Source organism: Mizuhopecten yessoensis, unplaced genomic scaffold, assembly GCF_002113885.1.
Source record: "Mizuhopecten yessoensis strain PY_sf001 unplaced genomic scaffold, ASM211388v2 scaffold9133, whole genome shotgun sequence".
Lineage (NCBI taxonomy): Eukaryota > Metazoa > Mollusca > Bivalvia > Pectinida > Pectinidae > Mizuhopecten > Mizuhopecten yessoensis.
In genome coordinates, this window is record NW_018407895.1 from 1,041,340 (window position 1) to 1,057,392 (window position 16,053).

At 36.8% G+C, this 16,053-nt stretch overlaps 1 protein-coding gene across 5 annotated transcripts in view; it reads right to left on the bottom strand.

Annotated features, from left to right (window-relative positions):
• Nucleotides 1-16,053, bottom strand: part of LOC110457405 (cyclin-dependent kinase-like 5) — a 79,058-nt gene that overhangs the window by 52,361 nt on the left and 10,644 nt on the right. For 4 of the 5 annotated variants that reach the window (XM_021508665.1, XM_021508664.1, XM_021508662.1 and 1 more), the window contains exons 4-5: nt 5,563-5,608; nt 5,264-5,302 (exon numbers count right to left, since the gene is read on the bottom strand). In XM_021508665.1, the coding sequence (XP_021364340.1) occupies nt 5,264-5,302; nt 5,563-5,608 (85 nt within the window). The remainder of the gene's footprint in view (nt 1-5,263; nt 5,303-5,562; nt 5,609-16,053) is intronic. The other variant, XM_021508663.1, reaches the window with a different exon arrangement.

Consider the following 16,053-nt stretch of genomic DNA (forward strand, 5'->3'; position numbering starts at 1 on the left):
CAATACAGTAATTGTTTAAATGATGTTGGCTGTATCACCTCCTGTAACAGTTACTAAGGCCAATACAGTAATTGTTTAAATGATGTTGGCTGTATCACCTCCTGTAACAGTTACTAAGGTCAATACAGTAATTGTTTAAATGTTGTTGGCTGTAACGGTTTTGTTGACCAAGTCCTCAATCTTAGACTGAACTTAAAAATTCCATTGATGTATACAGTTCCCTTCCCGACAGGAATATTGACGATGTAAACAACATAACAAACCTGATGCTGTATAATTTCTACTAGCAATATCTATGTATCAACTGTATTCCCCCTGAAAATACACCAATCCCTCCTCTGTCACTTCTTATGAATACATTGATACAGGAATTATATACACCAAGCTCATTTATACATACTGCAGAGTAACAATACCATTACAATATCTAAAACGGCAACTCATCTCCTTTAATTATATATCTAATTAATAAATGAACTCTGACTTAGCAAGGTCTATAAGGAGAACAATAAGACTTTGCGTCACTGCTGGTGTGGTCACTGAGTCGTAAACGTGTAAATGGTGTACACCGGTTATTGGCAGGTACATGTTGTATACACAGACGGACAGGTCAGTCAGGCCCATTCAATACAAGCTTAATACTTCAACCAGGCCAATGTAAGCTTCAATGTAACATGGGCATTCCCCTGCCCTTAAATCTGTGTGAATAATTCTATTAATGATGTCCTTACAAGTATTCTGAACCTATTTATACTAAAACCTCCAGATATTTTGGAATAAAGAAGAATTCAATATACCAAGTACCATTACAAAAATTAGTCTAATGGAGTACTGGTGTGTATTCACCACCATTACAGAAATAAGTCTAATGAAGTACTGGTGTGTATTCACAACCACTACAGAAATAAGTCTAATGGAGTACTGGTGTGTATTCACCACCATTATTTAACACCATCTGTCCAAAGGTGTACTAATACCTGTCTTATTGGCTGATCATTGTCAACAACAGGATACAGGTTTGTCATAGATCTTGAGATGTCGCTTAAAGTCTGTGGCTAAACCAGCTCAAGGTGGATACAAACAGCTCAAGGTATAGATACAAATAACTTCAGGTGGATACAAATTAAAAAAAAAAAGGTTAAAATAAAACTTGAACGACCTTTAGAAAAATATTTGATAATTTATATCATGCTTGACTGACAAAACACACCCGATGTTTGAGCTTAAATTTCAGTCTTAACCTTGAACTATGGGAAGTGTTTATATTTAGGGTACACAAACAAACAATCACCTACATACACCTGTACATAACAGGTCCTGGCACATCAAATAGTCAGCCTGTTTCTTAATAAATTTGTGTTCTATGTTGAAACTGGAGACACTAGTGCTTATTTATGTCCCGTCTCCATTTTGACAATCCTGATTCAACATGTCAGAAGTGTTGAGCAGTCTATATATATAATATTCAAATCTTATCCTTTTACTGGTGATCTATAAGATATTCCACAGATCAGACAAACATAATGTGCCTAGGATTACACTGTTACATTTAATTTGAGGAACATACAAAAGGCTAAATCAAGGCGGAATGATTTTATGATTTTTATAACTGAAGTAACCTTCTATAAGTAAAGGCATGTATATTCTCAAGAATTTCTATGGACTAGTATACCAAAAGAATATGTTTTACATAATTTAAAATTCAAAGTTATCTCAAAATACTATTTAAAATCGTGAATAAACCCAATGCCGGCTCACTTTTCTTCTATCAGTTGTCATACGTGAGGTTTATGAGAATGTTTGTTTTTGAGAGTTATGTCAATAACCAAAAAGGACTATACTTTGTATGATCTGTTAGTTGGCTTATACTGAACACAAAAACAACCATCCAAAACTTGTATAAGATACTTATATCATTCAAACCTTCCCCAATTTAACACTAAGGAGATTTTATGGAGCAGGGTTTCGAGATAACCCTGATCAGTACCCAAAATCAGAAGGTCCTTGGCACATTCCCTCCTATCTATAATGTTCTGACTGTTGCTAGTTATCTTTGATTAAAATGCAGGACATTTTTTTCTAAAGTTTCATTTGAAAAATGCCAGATCATTATAGGTTTTGAACAACAAATCAATGCAAGACTACAATCAAACTTAACAATCTATTTGTATTAAGTGTTTAAACTGATTTACTAATCAGGTGAAAGTTGCAACCAGGCGACGTCATAGCAGCCAACTGTAGATCATACTTAATGCCTTAATAATCATACATATTAAACACCAATTAACTATTGAGCGGCGCTGAGTGGGTAAAACAGGCACAGATTACCGGTATAACAACAGTGTAGGTTGTATATCCCTGGATTACAGGATAATGGCGATACAAATCCCTTAATTATTAACCTAGTAGTAGCTCAAGGATAAGTGTAATTTAAAACATTTCGATCAATCAATTTTCTTTATCAAATCCTAAATTAATACATGTGGGCATTTTACTCCCATAGCATTAATATTGGCTGAATACACAGTCCAATACAGTATAATACATAGGGTTGCCTACACTATAGTCTGTATAATTTAGTAAAAACACCACTGATATAAGCTAGACCGTTATATAACGTATGTGTGTGTTAGATTACCTGATCAAATGTTTATTAACATATTAGACTTTTTATGTAAAGTGTGTACTCAACCATTCCCCAACACTATGATCCCGGAATCAAATTAAATCCATGACACGGATAGAAATTTAAAAGACTGGCTTTAATCTAAATATCTCAAGTTAATTTGTGTATATTTTTCAGTTCACTTTATGCTTTATTCCATTTGCTGTAAGTAAAGACCCCTTCCTGAGAGCTATACGAGAGCTGAGCTGGGGTATATGTATGCATCTACATGTATACGAGAGCTCAGCTGGGGTACATACATCTATACAAGAGCTCAGCTTGGGAAACATACATCTACGTGAGAGGTTGGCTGGGGAAACATACATCTATGTGAGAGGTCGGCTGTGTATATACATCTATATGAGAGCTTGGCTGGGGTACATATATATAAGAGCTCAGCTGTGTATATATATCTATATGAAAGGTTGGCTGGGGTACAATCATCTATAAGAGCTTGGCTGGGAAACATTCATCTATATGACAGCTCGGCTGTGTACATATATCTATATGAGAGCTCAGCTGGGGTACATACATCTATACAGAGCTCGGCTGTGTACAAACATCTATAAGATAGCTCAGCTGGTGTACATACATCTATATGAGAGCTCTGCTGGGGTACATACATCTATATGAGAGCTTGGCTGGGGTACATACATCTATATGAGAGCTTGGATGGGGTACGATACATCTATATGACAGCTCGGCTGTGTACATATATCTATATGAGAGCTTGGCTGGGGTACATACATCTATATGACAGCTCTGCTGGGGTACATACATCTATATGAGAGCTTGGCTGGGGTACATACATCTATACAAGAGCTTGGCTGGGGTACAATCATCTATGCTAGAGCTGGGATGGATTACATACTTCTATGTGAGAGTTTGGCTGGGGAAACATTCATCAATCAGAGACCTTAGCTGGGGAAAAAAACATCTATGTGAGAGCTCAGCTGGGGAAACATGAATCTATACAAGAGCTCAGCTGGGGAACATACATCTATACAAGAGCTTGGCTGGGGAACATACATCTATATGATAGCTCAGCTGGGATACATTAATACAAGAGATCAGCTGGGGCACATACATAGATCTATATGGGAGCTCGGCTTGGGCACATGCAATGATTAGGAGAAATTTATCATGAATGACAACCAACATTTTAACAACCCAATCAGTATGTCAATGATTAACATACTCTCAAACAAAACTCAAATAAAACTTTCAACACCAAAACTTGCAAACAATGAAATTAAATACCCAAAGTATAGTTCTATCCTTATTTTTGTTATGCAGCCACAGAAAGGAGGTAAGCTTAAAGGTAAATTTTCAAATTTCAAGTTTGGAAAACCATGGGCAAAAATATGAATATTTTATGTTTATAATATCTGTATTTTTGTATGTACTGTATTACCTGTATTTTTACATGTTTTACTGTTTTCAGTTCTCAATCATCATTAAGCTAACAGCTGAGTGACAGACCCATACCACATTGCTCCCAGTACAACTAGAGATTAGGACCCCGACACTTGAAACTCACTGGAAACTAAGGCACAGTTGGAGATTATAGAACCTATATCTATGTGTGTAAACCTGTGTGGTATAAATCTCTCACATAAACATAGTGTCAAGTTTTATATGGGCCTATAATGATTTACCCACACCAGCTATAAACTACTCCCAGTAAAATGTGAAACTTCTCCCTAAGCCTTTTATTGACTACAGCAAACCAGTGGTTGCTAAAATGGAAACATCTAGACCTGTTTATTAAATCTTATATCAAATGAAAACTTGTTTAAGACCTTCTGTTGATGATTGTTGATTATACCAGCAGGGTGTATGGCTTCGATAAGTTAATGTAGTCCAATATAATATGGACATTGAGGGTGCTTTAACTTGGAAAATCCCCAGATTTCTGAGTAATTTCTAGTTTCCAAACCATAGTAAGAGGCTTGGTTGGCCTGTATATTTTGTGTTGAGTATTTCTGTAACTCCTAATTTCTAGGTAAATCTAGTACAACTCAGTACTAAGGTCCTGGTGGTCCTTAAAATATCATATCAATTAATAAAACGAGTCTCAGGGGGCCGGACTGTAGTTAGTTTTGGTTTTATTCATTGCATTTAGTGTACTAGCAGTTTTCTACAAACAATGAACAATGTCAGTGGTTTGAGAAGTAGTGGTGTGTTTGCTCGGTGTTTTCTTCTCATGTGTATATAATATTGTATTATGTCAGTGACACAAATATATGGTCAAGATTTCTTAGTGTTCAACTCAAGTTTATTTCAAAACATTTATGAACATGTTTTATCAACTTATAAATATCAATCACCCCTAATGTTAGCCGAGATGGAAGTATATAGGGGTCTGGATGAAAAGCTTAGAAAGATCTGCCAAACACTATCTGTTCAGTCTGTTACAGAACATCGTAAACAAAACTCATCATCAGAACATCGTAAACAAAACTGATCACTACTTCAAACTCCAAAACAAGCTAACTTCAAATCAAATTTTTGAAAGTTTTCACTTTTGAGAATGACCAAGTGTCAAGCGAATTAAACCATAACACCGGCCTTTTCCTGGCCATGAGAAGTACATACCAAAATACACATCATCAAAATCTACATCCGTCTTATTGCCTGAAATGAAACGTCCAGTCAATGAATGGTCAAGTAGCCAAGTAAAGCAATCTTTTAAAAAAAGATCAAAGGTGTAAAAACTATGTTTGATGTATGACCAATAATTAGTTTTCAAATGATCTTGGACTTGAAAAATAAAGGTCAAAAGATATTCTTTTTTATCCTGACAATGTCTGTAGTTCTGTTACATTGGACCGAGCAGTCAGTTAAGATTTACAGAATGTTGCTGTTGAAGGGATCATATGATCTTAAGCACAAACCTTCGCTGTCTTTGAACTTCTTCACAGCAACCGTTTCACCGGACTCCTGAAAATACCAAAAAAATCATTATTAAAATACTCTCATCATCAAACAGCATGGCCATAATTCTGTATTTGGAACAAGTCAAGAGCTTAAACGACATCATCTATAATAAAAACCTAAACTTAATGCCGCACACACAGTTAATCATACAGCTAAACAATTAATTATGTATGGCATCCTGCTGAACAACACGCCACAGGTAGGACCAATGACGTGATCTCGCCTTGGCATCGCACACTACATCAAAAGCGCATCCAAATGATTTCTCGCATGAAACACCAAATTAACCACACACTAGAGTAACATGGCGAGGCTACTAATTTATGGACCCGAGTGGAGGAGTGGATCCGAATGTAGGTATCCGAGTATAGTGCTAACAGTTGCCTAGTGAAGTCAATAATATTTCTAAACGCCCCTGGTTACTGCCCGGAGATACACACTTAATGTCTGTGCTTGGTGATAGGCTCTATACGCATCACGCTTCATTACTCCACAAACACTGATTTATTCCATTTCATTTCTTGATCGAGCATTTTATTGTAAAATCATAGCGTAGGTTGTACTATTCACAAAGTTTGGTTATTCCACACAGTATAATATCTACATCATCAGTGATGTAGTAATAGTCTCTAGCAGCTCAAGTCCAAGTCGGCCAATTCTCAGGGAATTATAAAACTTCTTAACAATTTCTTACTCAAAATTACTAGTAATTTGAAACTCCTTTTTTAATTACACCTGTTTGAGAACAAAGAGAGGATGATGTAGCAGAAAGAGACCTGAAGCTTTGATCTAATATTGAATTTCCTATAAATTATACAACAGGACAGATAAGAGGAGGAAACAGTCAACATTACAATAGAACAATGAAAAAGATAAGGTACCGCCCGAACCAACACAGATACGTTAGAAATTCACCTACAGCTGGTCATCACTGCCCCTCACACACAGTGTGTTTACGGGGAATATTGGTCGAAGAGTCCGCTTTTACAACATAGATAATACAATACAGTTAAAAACGACTGTTTTACTGTTTATTTCCCCCGTTTTGACAATAAAATTGTCTTCTGTGTATGATACCAGGTAGTCATAAGCAAGGCTATAATATAGAATTTATCTCAAAACTGCCATAGTGAATGTTAGTGCTACATCATCATGATCTATTATTCTCAGCCCAGCTACAATGAGATATTAAATAGTTATCAACATACAGGCCCACAGTTACTGTTCTCAATGTAAGAGTTCAAAATAGTTCTATCATTGTTTTATACAGTGTAATTATCTAAAACTGAACAACATTTGAATGTAGTTCCCTTTAAATTATTTATTTATAAGACAGAATCCTTAATATAGAGAAAACTAGCATACTAAAAATCTAACCTATCAAAAACTTTGGACTCAACTCAAGGCTTTAAATGAGTTGATTCCCATAATTTCCTATTCCCTATTTCGAAGGGATATTTTTACCCTTCTTTTTGACATATTTAAAATCAACTTATTTCCTTACAACTTATAATTGCTTCTTCCTTTATTTAGTGAATACATCAGATCAGCTTTGTTAATGTGATTTTACACTTTGAGTAAATTTTAGACACTTTTTTTTATATTGCTTCGTGGTATTTCCTCATGAAAAATACAAATTTGGCAACTATATTGGCCAAACATCGCATCAACAATTTTAAAAAGTTAGTTTAGACAAAGGTAGGACAACAGGCTTAAACAAGTCCAATACTTTATTTACAAAAATTAATGCAACGCATGATCATCAAAAGGAAATAAATGACGACATGTTGTAAAAGTCCATTAAACATTCTCCCTTTGTCGCCCTGTCTACTGGTAAATTAACACTACAGCATATCAGGGACTGGTTATGACCACCTTTGAACTTCTGAACACTTGTTTTTATATGAAACAAGTCCAAGGAATGATCAACCTCAATATTAAGCTACAAAGTACACTTAAGTAATGTCAGAAACCAGAATCCTGACACACTGTAAAATCTGGCCATTGTCCAGGTCATATCACCTACAGACCAGTGTACACGGTATTAATCTTACAAGCTTTTCCTGTCATCAGAACTAATCCAATTTCAGCACAGTTTACAGTAGATTATAGGCACAACCCCTATCTATTAGTCCTTCTTCTCACCACTAAACCTCAAACACGAATCTAATCAATTCCATCAGAAATGAAAATGGATTGAAGTTTGACAAACACTGTCATTTTATTCTCATATATGAATTTATTTGTTACATTGAAAAGAGATCAACAAATATATAGGAGAAAAATTATTTCTTCCGGTTTAATTTTCAGTCACACTACAACTGTATGCAGAAAATGTTTACTACATAAATGAGCCGAGAGCTTGAGCACACAGAACATTCCATGGGGAAGTAGATTGGTCAGCTACACATCAGATTTACATTAATAGGAGCTAATTTACAGTCATATTTAATAGGGATTGAAGATCGGCCTCAGTGTATGGTTGGTATCATGGTGTCAATATCATTATTTTTTGTGTTGAGTGTCATCAATTTTTGTGTAAAATTGTGTCATTATTATCTGTGTTAATAGCATCATTTCCTATATGTTAAATAGTAACCATTTTTCATGTCATGATTTTATTTGTAAAAGTTCATGGTTGTCCATTATCAATGTTGGAATTTTTAGTGTTAAATTTCATCATTTTTTATCCACTGGTGTTGAACATATTAAATATGAGTGTCTAATTGACAAAAAAAGACCTAAGATTAATTGGTATTACGGCCTATTATTTACTGTCACGTTTTGTTGCATTTACCCGGTTTTACTACAGCCTACTAGGTTTCTCATCCGTACCGTGACTGCCGTGGCAGATTCTTTGACAGTTAAAAAATCTGGCCCAGCAACAATAGCAATCACGGCATGTCACGTTGGCCCATTCTGTACCCCCGCGTTATCTCACGTCCATCCCGTTTTGTCAACGTTGACCTGAAACGTGATTGCCGTGGCCACCGGGAACATAATGTAAACGTAGCAGTAACTACTATGGGAATCATTGTGTAACTTGTTAATCTTAACAGGACTTTAAGTCAGGATGGCAGATTCTGTGTTCAGCGTAAGACGTTGATAGTATCTGATATAGTATAATACCATGTCTGAACTTCTGATTTCACAAGCCTCTGGTAATGTAAAATCTTATTGATATCATTCACAGTAAGAACTGAATTTATGATAAAAAATTACCTGCCTATGGAGAAACAGAGGGCCTTTTAGAATGTCCATGCATAGAGATTGATAATAGAGAAACTCAGGTGGTTTTAACCTGTCAGGGTACACACAATGGTGTTTATATAATATGTGGGTCCACTACTAGTCCAGACACGGGGTACACACACTGGTGTTTATATAATATGTGGGTCCACTACTAGTCCAGACACAGGGTACACACACTGGTGTTTATATAATATGTGGGTCCACTACTAGTCCAGACACGGGGTACACACACTGGTGTTTATATAATATGTGGGTCCACTACTAGTCCAGACACGGGGTACACACACTGGTGTTTATATAATATGTGGGTCCACTACTAGTCCAGACACGGGGTACACACACTGGTGTTTATATAATATGTGGGTCCACTACTAGTCCAGACACGGGGTACACACACTGGTGTTTATATAATATGTGGGTCCACTACTAGTCCAGACACGGGGTACACACACTGGTGTTTATATAATATGTGGGTCCACTACTAGTCCAGACACGGGGTACACACACTGGTGTTTATATAATATGTGGGTCCACTACTAGTCCAGACACGGGGTACACACACTGGTGTTTATATAATATGTGGGTCCACTACTAGTCCAGACACGGGGTACACACACTGGTGTTTATATAATATGTGGGTCCACTACTAGTCCAGACACGGGGTACACACACTGGTGTTTATATAATATGTGGGTCCACTACTAGTCCAGACACGGGGTACACACACTGGTGTTTATATAATATGTGGGTCCACTACTAGTCCAGACACGGGGTACACACACTGGTGTTTATATAATATGTGGGTCCACTACTAGTCCAGACACGGGGTACACACACTGGTGTTTATATAATATGTGGGTCCACTACTAGTCCAGACACGGGGTACACACACTGGTGTTTATATAATATGTGGGTCCACTACTAGTCCAGACACGGGGTACACACACTGGTGTTTATATAATATGTGGGTCCACTACTAGTCCAGACACGGGGTACACACACTGGTGTTTATATAATATGTGGGTCCACTACTAGTCCAGACACGGGGTACACACACTGGTGTTTATATAATATGTGGGTCCACTACTAGTCCAGACACGGGGTACACACACTGGTGTTTATATAATATGTGGGTCCACTACTAGTCCAGACACGGGGTACACACACTGGTGTTTATATAATATGTGGGTCCACTACTAGTCCAGACACGGGGTACACACACTGGTGTTTATATAATATGTGGGTCCACTACTAGTCCAGACACGGGGTACACACACTGGTGTTTATATAATATGTGGGTCCACTACTAGTCCAGACACGGGGTACACACACTGGTGTTTATATAATATGTGGGTCCACTACTAGTCCAGACACGGGGTACACACACTGGTGTTTATATAATATGTGGGTCCACTACTAGTCCAGACACGGGGTACACACACTGGTGTTTATATAATATGTGGGTCCACTACTAGTCCAGACACGGGGTACACACACTGGTGTTTATATAATATGTGGGTCCACTACTAGTCCAGACACGGGGTACACACACTGGTGTTTATATAATATGTGGGTCCACTACTAGTCCAGACACGGGGTACACACACTGGTGTTTATATAATATGTGGGTCCACTACTAGTCCAGACACGGGGTACACACACTGGTGTTTATATAATATGTGGGTCCACTACTAGTCCAGACACGGGGTACACACACTGGTGTTTATATAATATGTGGGTCCACTACTAGTCCAGACACGGGGTACACACACTGGTGTTTATATAATATGTGGGTCCACTACTAGTCCAGACACGGGGTACACACACTGGTGTTTATATAATATGTGGGTCCACTACTAGTCCAGACACGGGGTACACACACTGGTGTTTATATAATATGTGGGTCCACTACTAGTCCAGACACGGGGTACACACACTGGTGTTTATATAATATGTGGGTCCACTACTAGTCCAGACACGGGGTACACACACTGGTGTTTATATAATATGTGGGTCCACTACTAGTCCAGACACGGGGTACACACACTGGTGTTTATATAATATGTGGGTCCACTACTAGTCCAGACACGGGGTACACACACTGGTGTTTATATAATATGTGGGTCCACTACTAGTCCAGACACGGGGTACACACACTGGTGTTTATATAATATGTGGGTCCACTACTAGTCCAGACACGGGGTACACACACTGGTGTTTATATAATATGTGGGTCCACTACTAGTCCAGACACGGGGTACACACACTGGTGTTTATATAATATGTGGGTCCACTACTAGTCCAGACACGGGGTACACACACTGGTGTTTATATAATATGTGGGTCCACTACTAGTCCAGACACGGGGTACACACACTGGTGTTTATATAATATGTGGGTCCACTACTAGTCCAGACACGGGGTACACACACTGGTGTTTATATAATATGTGGGTCCACTACTAGTCCAGACACGGGGTACACACACTGGTGTTTATATAATATGTGGGTCCACTACTAGTCCAGACACGGGGTACACACACTGGTGTTTATATAATATGTGGGTCCACTACTAGTCCAGACACGGGGTACACACACTGGTGTTTATATAATATGTGGGTCCACTACTAGTCCAGACACGGGGTACACACACTGGTGTTTATATAATATGTGGGTCCACTACTAGTCCAGACACGGGGTACACACACTGGTGTTTATATAATATGTGGGTCCACTACTAGTCCAGACACGGGGTACACACACTGGTGTTTATATAATATGTGGGTCCACTACTAGTCCAGACACGGGGTACACACACTGGTGTTTATATAATATGTGGGTCCACTACTAGTCCAGACACGGGGTACACACACTGGTGTTTATATAATATGTGGGTCCACTACTAGTCCAGACACGGGGTACACACACTGGTGTTTATATAATATGTGGGTCCACTACTAGTCCAGACACGGGGTACACACACTGGTGTTTATATAATATGTGGGTCCACTACTAGTCCAGACACGGGGTACACACACTGGTGTTTATATAATATGTGGGTCCACTACTAGTCCAGACACGGGGTACACACACTGGTGTTTATATAATATGTGGGTCCACTACTAGTCCAGACACGGGGTACACACACTGGTGTTTATATAATATGTGGGTCCACTACTAGTCCAGACACGGGGTACACACACTGGTGTTTATATAATATGTGGGTCCACTACTAGTCCAGACACGGGGTACACACACTGGTGTTTATATAATATGTGGGTCCACTACTAGTCCAGACACGGGGTACACACACTGGTGTTTATATAATATGTGGGTCCACTACTAGTCCAGACACGGGGTACACACACTGGTGTTTATATAATATGTGGGTCCACTACTAGTCCAGACACAGGGTACACACACTGGTGTTTATATAATATGGGGGTCCACAAAACTGACATTATTTCTCTCCATTAGCAGTCACCATAAAATGCATTCACACTCTTTTTTCAATTCTTTAAGACAACTCTAGAGTCAGGTCAACTGTAGTTATTTCACAGATCACACGCAATATGACAATCATAAAACATGTATTTCCTTTAACACACGGCTCTAATGCTGTCAATGACGTTAACAGTTATCAAAAGGCTTTTAAATTGTAATGAACAAAGGTGATGGTTGTCACAGATCTACTTTACAGGAGGATCTTAACATGTGGTTTGAGAGCAAGGTAAATAGACAGTGTACTCCGATCAAACAACAATATCAGCCTGCGATAAACTACCCTCCTTATCACTTATCTACCCCGCATCTAACCAAATAACAGCTGATCCTGAAAAGCAATAAAACAAGTGATGGTTTTGACACATCATTTGTCACACAGATACAATAACACTATCAGACAAGAGCTGTAGGAAAGCATAGCTCGTTGGTTCAAAATATTTTGGTAAAAAGTGCTAATAGTAATTGGGCCATTACAGGATGTCCCATCTTAGATAATAGATCAGGAAACTTAGAACTACACTGTCGATGGCACATTCCCGCTATCCCCCAAAGTAACCCCTAAGTAACACAAAGTAATACCCCCCTTCCCCAATTACCATTTGTAAAAATAAATTACTGTAAAATGTAGAACTCATGGTTATGTTTGATTTGATATGCTGAAAGACTATGTAAAAAAAAATTGACCCTCATGACTCCACCCCTCTGGCCCAGCCCCTGGGGGTCATAGCAAAAATCTGAAAGTGTTGTGCACTCCTCCATAATTACCATGTCTAAAAGTTTCAAGTTCTTCCTCAAACACTGTAGAAAAAGTTCTTTCACCCCTTATCCCTCAAGTACCCCACCCACCCCCCTATTATACAATATACTAAAATAAATTACTCTAAGATATAGAACTCATAATAATGTTTGATTTGATATGATAAAAGACTCTACTTTTGTTTATTTATTATTTGGTCCCCATGACCATAAATAACCTAAAGTGTTGTACAATCTTGAATCCCCTTCCCCTAAAGATCTCTCTGTTAAATTTGGTTGAAATCTGCCAAATAGTCGATAGGAGGAAATATCGTTTAAAGGCATACTGTCAAATTTACCCCTTTTGGCCCCGCCCACCTGTCCCCTGGGGGGTCAGGAAATTCATTTGTACACTCTTGAATCCATTTCCCTTAAGGATGCTTCCTGCCAAATTTGGTTGAAATCTGCCCAGTAGTTTCAAAAGAACTAGAACTTGCCCTAAAACTTTAACCTGTAGAACTTGCCCAAAACTTTTAACCAAGTTTTTGGACCAATTATGAGCAAATATGGTCCAATTTGTTGGTAAGGAACCCCAAAGCAATTGCTGTAATCATATTACAATGTAAAATTAATTAAAAGTTGAGTTAAACACCACAGCTTGCCCAAAATCTTTGGCCAGGTGGGACGCCGACGCCGTAGGTACTACTATAGCCCCCCTATTCTTCAAATAGACAAGCTAAAATGATGAACAAGTGATCTCTTTGTTATTTTTCCATTTTGATTTTTCACAATTCTATGTTAATGTTTTCTTCCCAGCAACATAATTTTGAAAGGTTGGGCTGATTTATGAACATTATATCAGTTAATATTAGATGACACATTTAATCCCTACATTCTAATTGGTTGAATCACATGGCGGGTCGGTGATTTGTAATATTGACTTGGTGTTGATATTTTTAGAAACAACATGTCAATATCCACTAAGTCTTTAGTATACACCATTGTACGTTCACAATGCTCTCTGTCAAATGCACTTCTTTCCTCAGAACAATTTTTATATGTTTCATCTTGTTAAATGAATTAAACATTATTTATCATCTGATATAACAATTACAGACTTCATCTTGGTCAATATCACTTCTTCAGGATCATATAACCACATATTCACCTCAAAAAAAGTTTGATATATCATTTGCCAAAATGTGATACTTTTGAACTGTTTATATACCTACGTTTATGTTTATAATGTGATTATTATGTCTTCATGTCTGTGATATCTACATGTACCTGTGTGTATACCTGTGTTTATACCTGTGTGTATATATCTGTGTGTATACCTGTGTTTATATAACTTTGTTTATACCTTTGTTTACATAGTTTTGTTTATACCTGTGTTTATATATCTGTGTGTATACCTGTGTTTATATAACTTTGATTATACCTGTGTGTATACCTGTGTTTATATACCTGTGTGTATACCTGTGTTTATATACCTGTGTTTATACCTGTGTTTATATACCTGTGTTTATACCTGTGTTTATATAACTGTGTTTATACCTGTGTTTATATAACTTTGTTTATACCTGTGTTTATATAACTTTGTTTATACCTGTGTTTATATAACTTTGTTTATACCTGTGTTTATATAACTTTGTTTATACCTGTGTTTATATAACTTTGTTTATACCTGTGTTTATATAACTTTGTTTATACCTGTGTTTATATAACTTTGTTTATACCTGTGTTTATATAACTTTGTTTATACCTGTGTTTATATAACTTTGTTTATACCTGTGTTTATATAACTTTGTTTATACCTGTGTTTATATAACTGTGTTTATACCTGTGTTTATATAACTTTGTTTATACCTGTGTTTATATAACTTTGTTTATACCTGTGTTTATATAACTTTGTTTATACCTGTGTTTATATAACTTTGTTTATACCTGTGTTTATATAACTTTGTTTATACCTGTGTTTATATAACTTTGTTTATACCTGTGTTTATATAACTTTGTTTATACCTGTGTTTATATAACTTTGTTTATACCTGTGTTTATATAACTTTGTTTATACCTGTGTTTATATAACTTTGTTTATACCTGTGTTTATATAACTTTGTTTATACCTGTGTTTATATAACTTTGTTTATACCTGTGTTTATATATCTATGTTTATACCTGTGTTTATATATCTGTGTTTATACCTGTGTTTATATAACTGTGTTTATACCTGTGTTTATATAACTTTGTTTATACCTGTGTTTATATATCTATGTTTATACCTGTGTTTATATATCTGTGTTTATACCTGTGTTTATATAACTTTGTTTATACCTGTGTTTATATAACTTTGTTTATACCTGTGTTTATATATCTGTGTTTATATAACTTTGTTTATACCTGTGTTTATATATCTGTGTTTATCATACCTGTGTTTATATATCTTTGTTTATACCTGTGTTTATAAAAAAAGTGTTATAACTGTGTTTATATAACTTTATTTATACCATACAAGTGTTTATACTTATGTTTTTATAACTTTATTTATACCCGTGTTTATAACTTTATTTATTTCTGTGTTTATTACTTTATTTATACCTGTGTTTATAACTTTATTTATACCTGTTTATATACCTGTGTTTATAACTTTATCTATACCTGTGTATATCACACAACAATACCAAACCATGGCCCTCACAAACAAACCAGTAAAAGCCGTGAGCTGACATGCACTAGGCCATCTTAATTGACGTGAATAATTGATAGCTGTATCCGAACATCTATCAATCTTAAGATGCAAGTGCATCCAACGCTAGCAAGTCTTGCAATATCGATTGTGTATGTGATGGCTTGTATTGGCCATTACCCTGACATAACAAGGTGGTTCTGACTAGAGGACAGCTTGTTGATATTTTATTGTGATTGAGACTACTTCATAGGTATATCACGGCTATT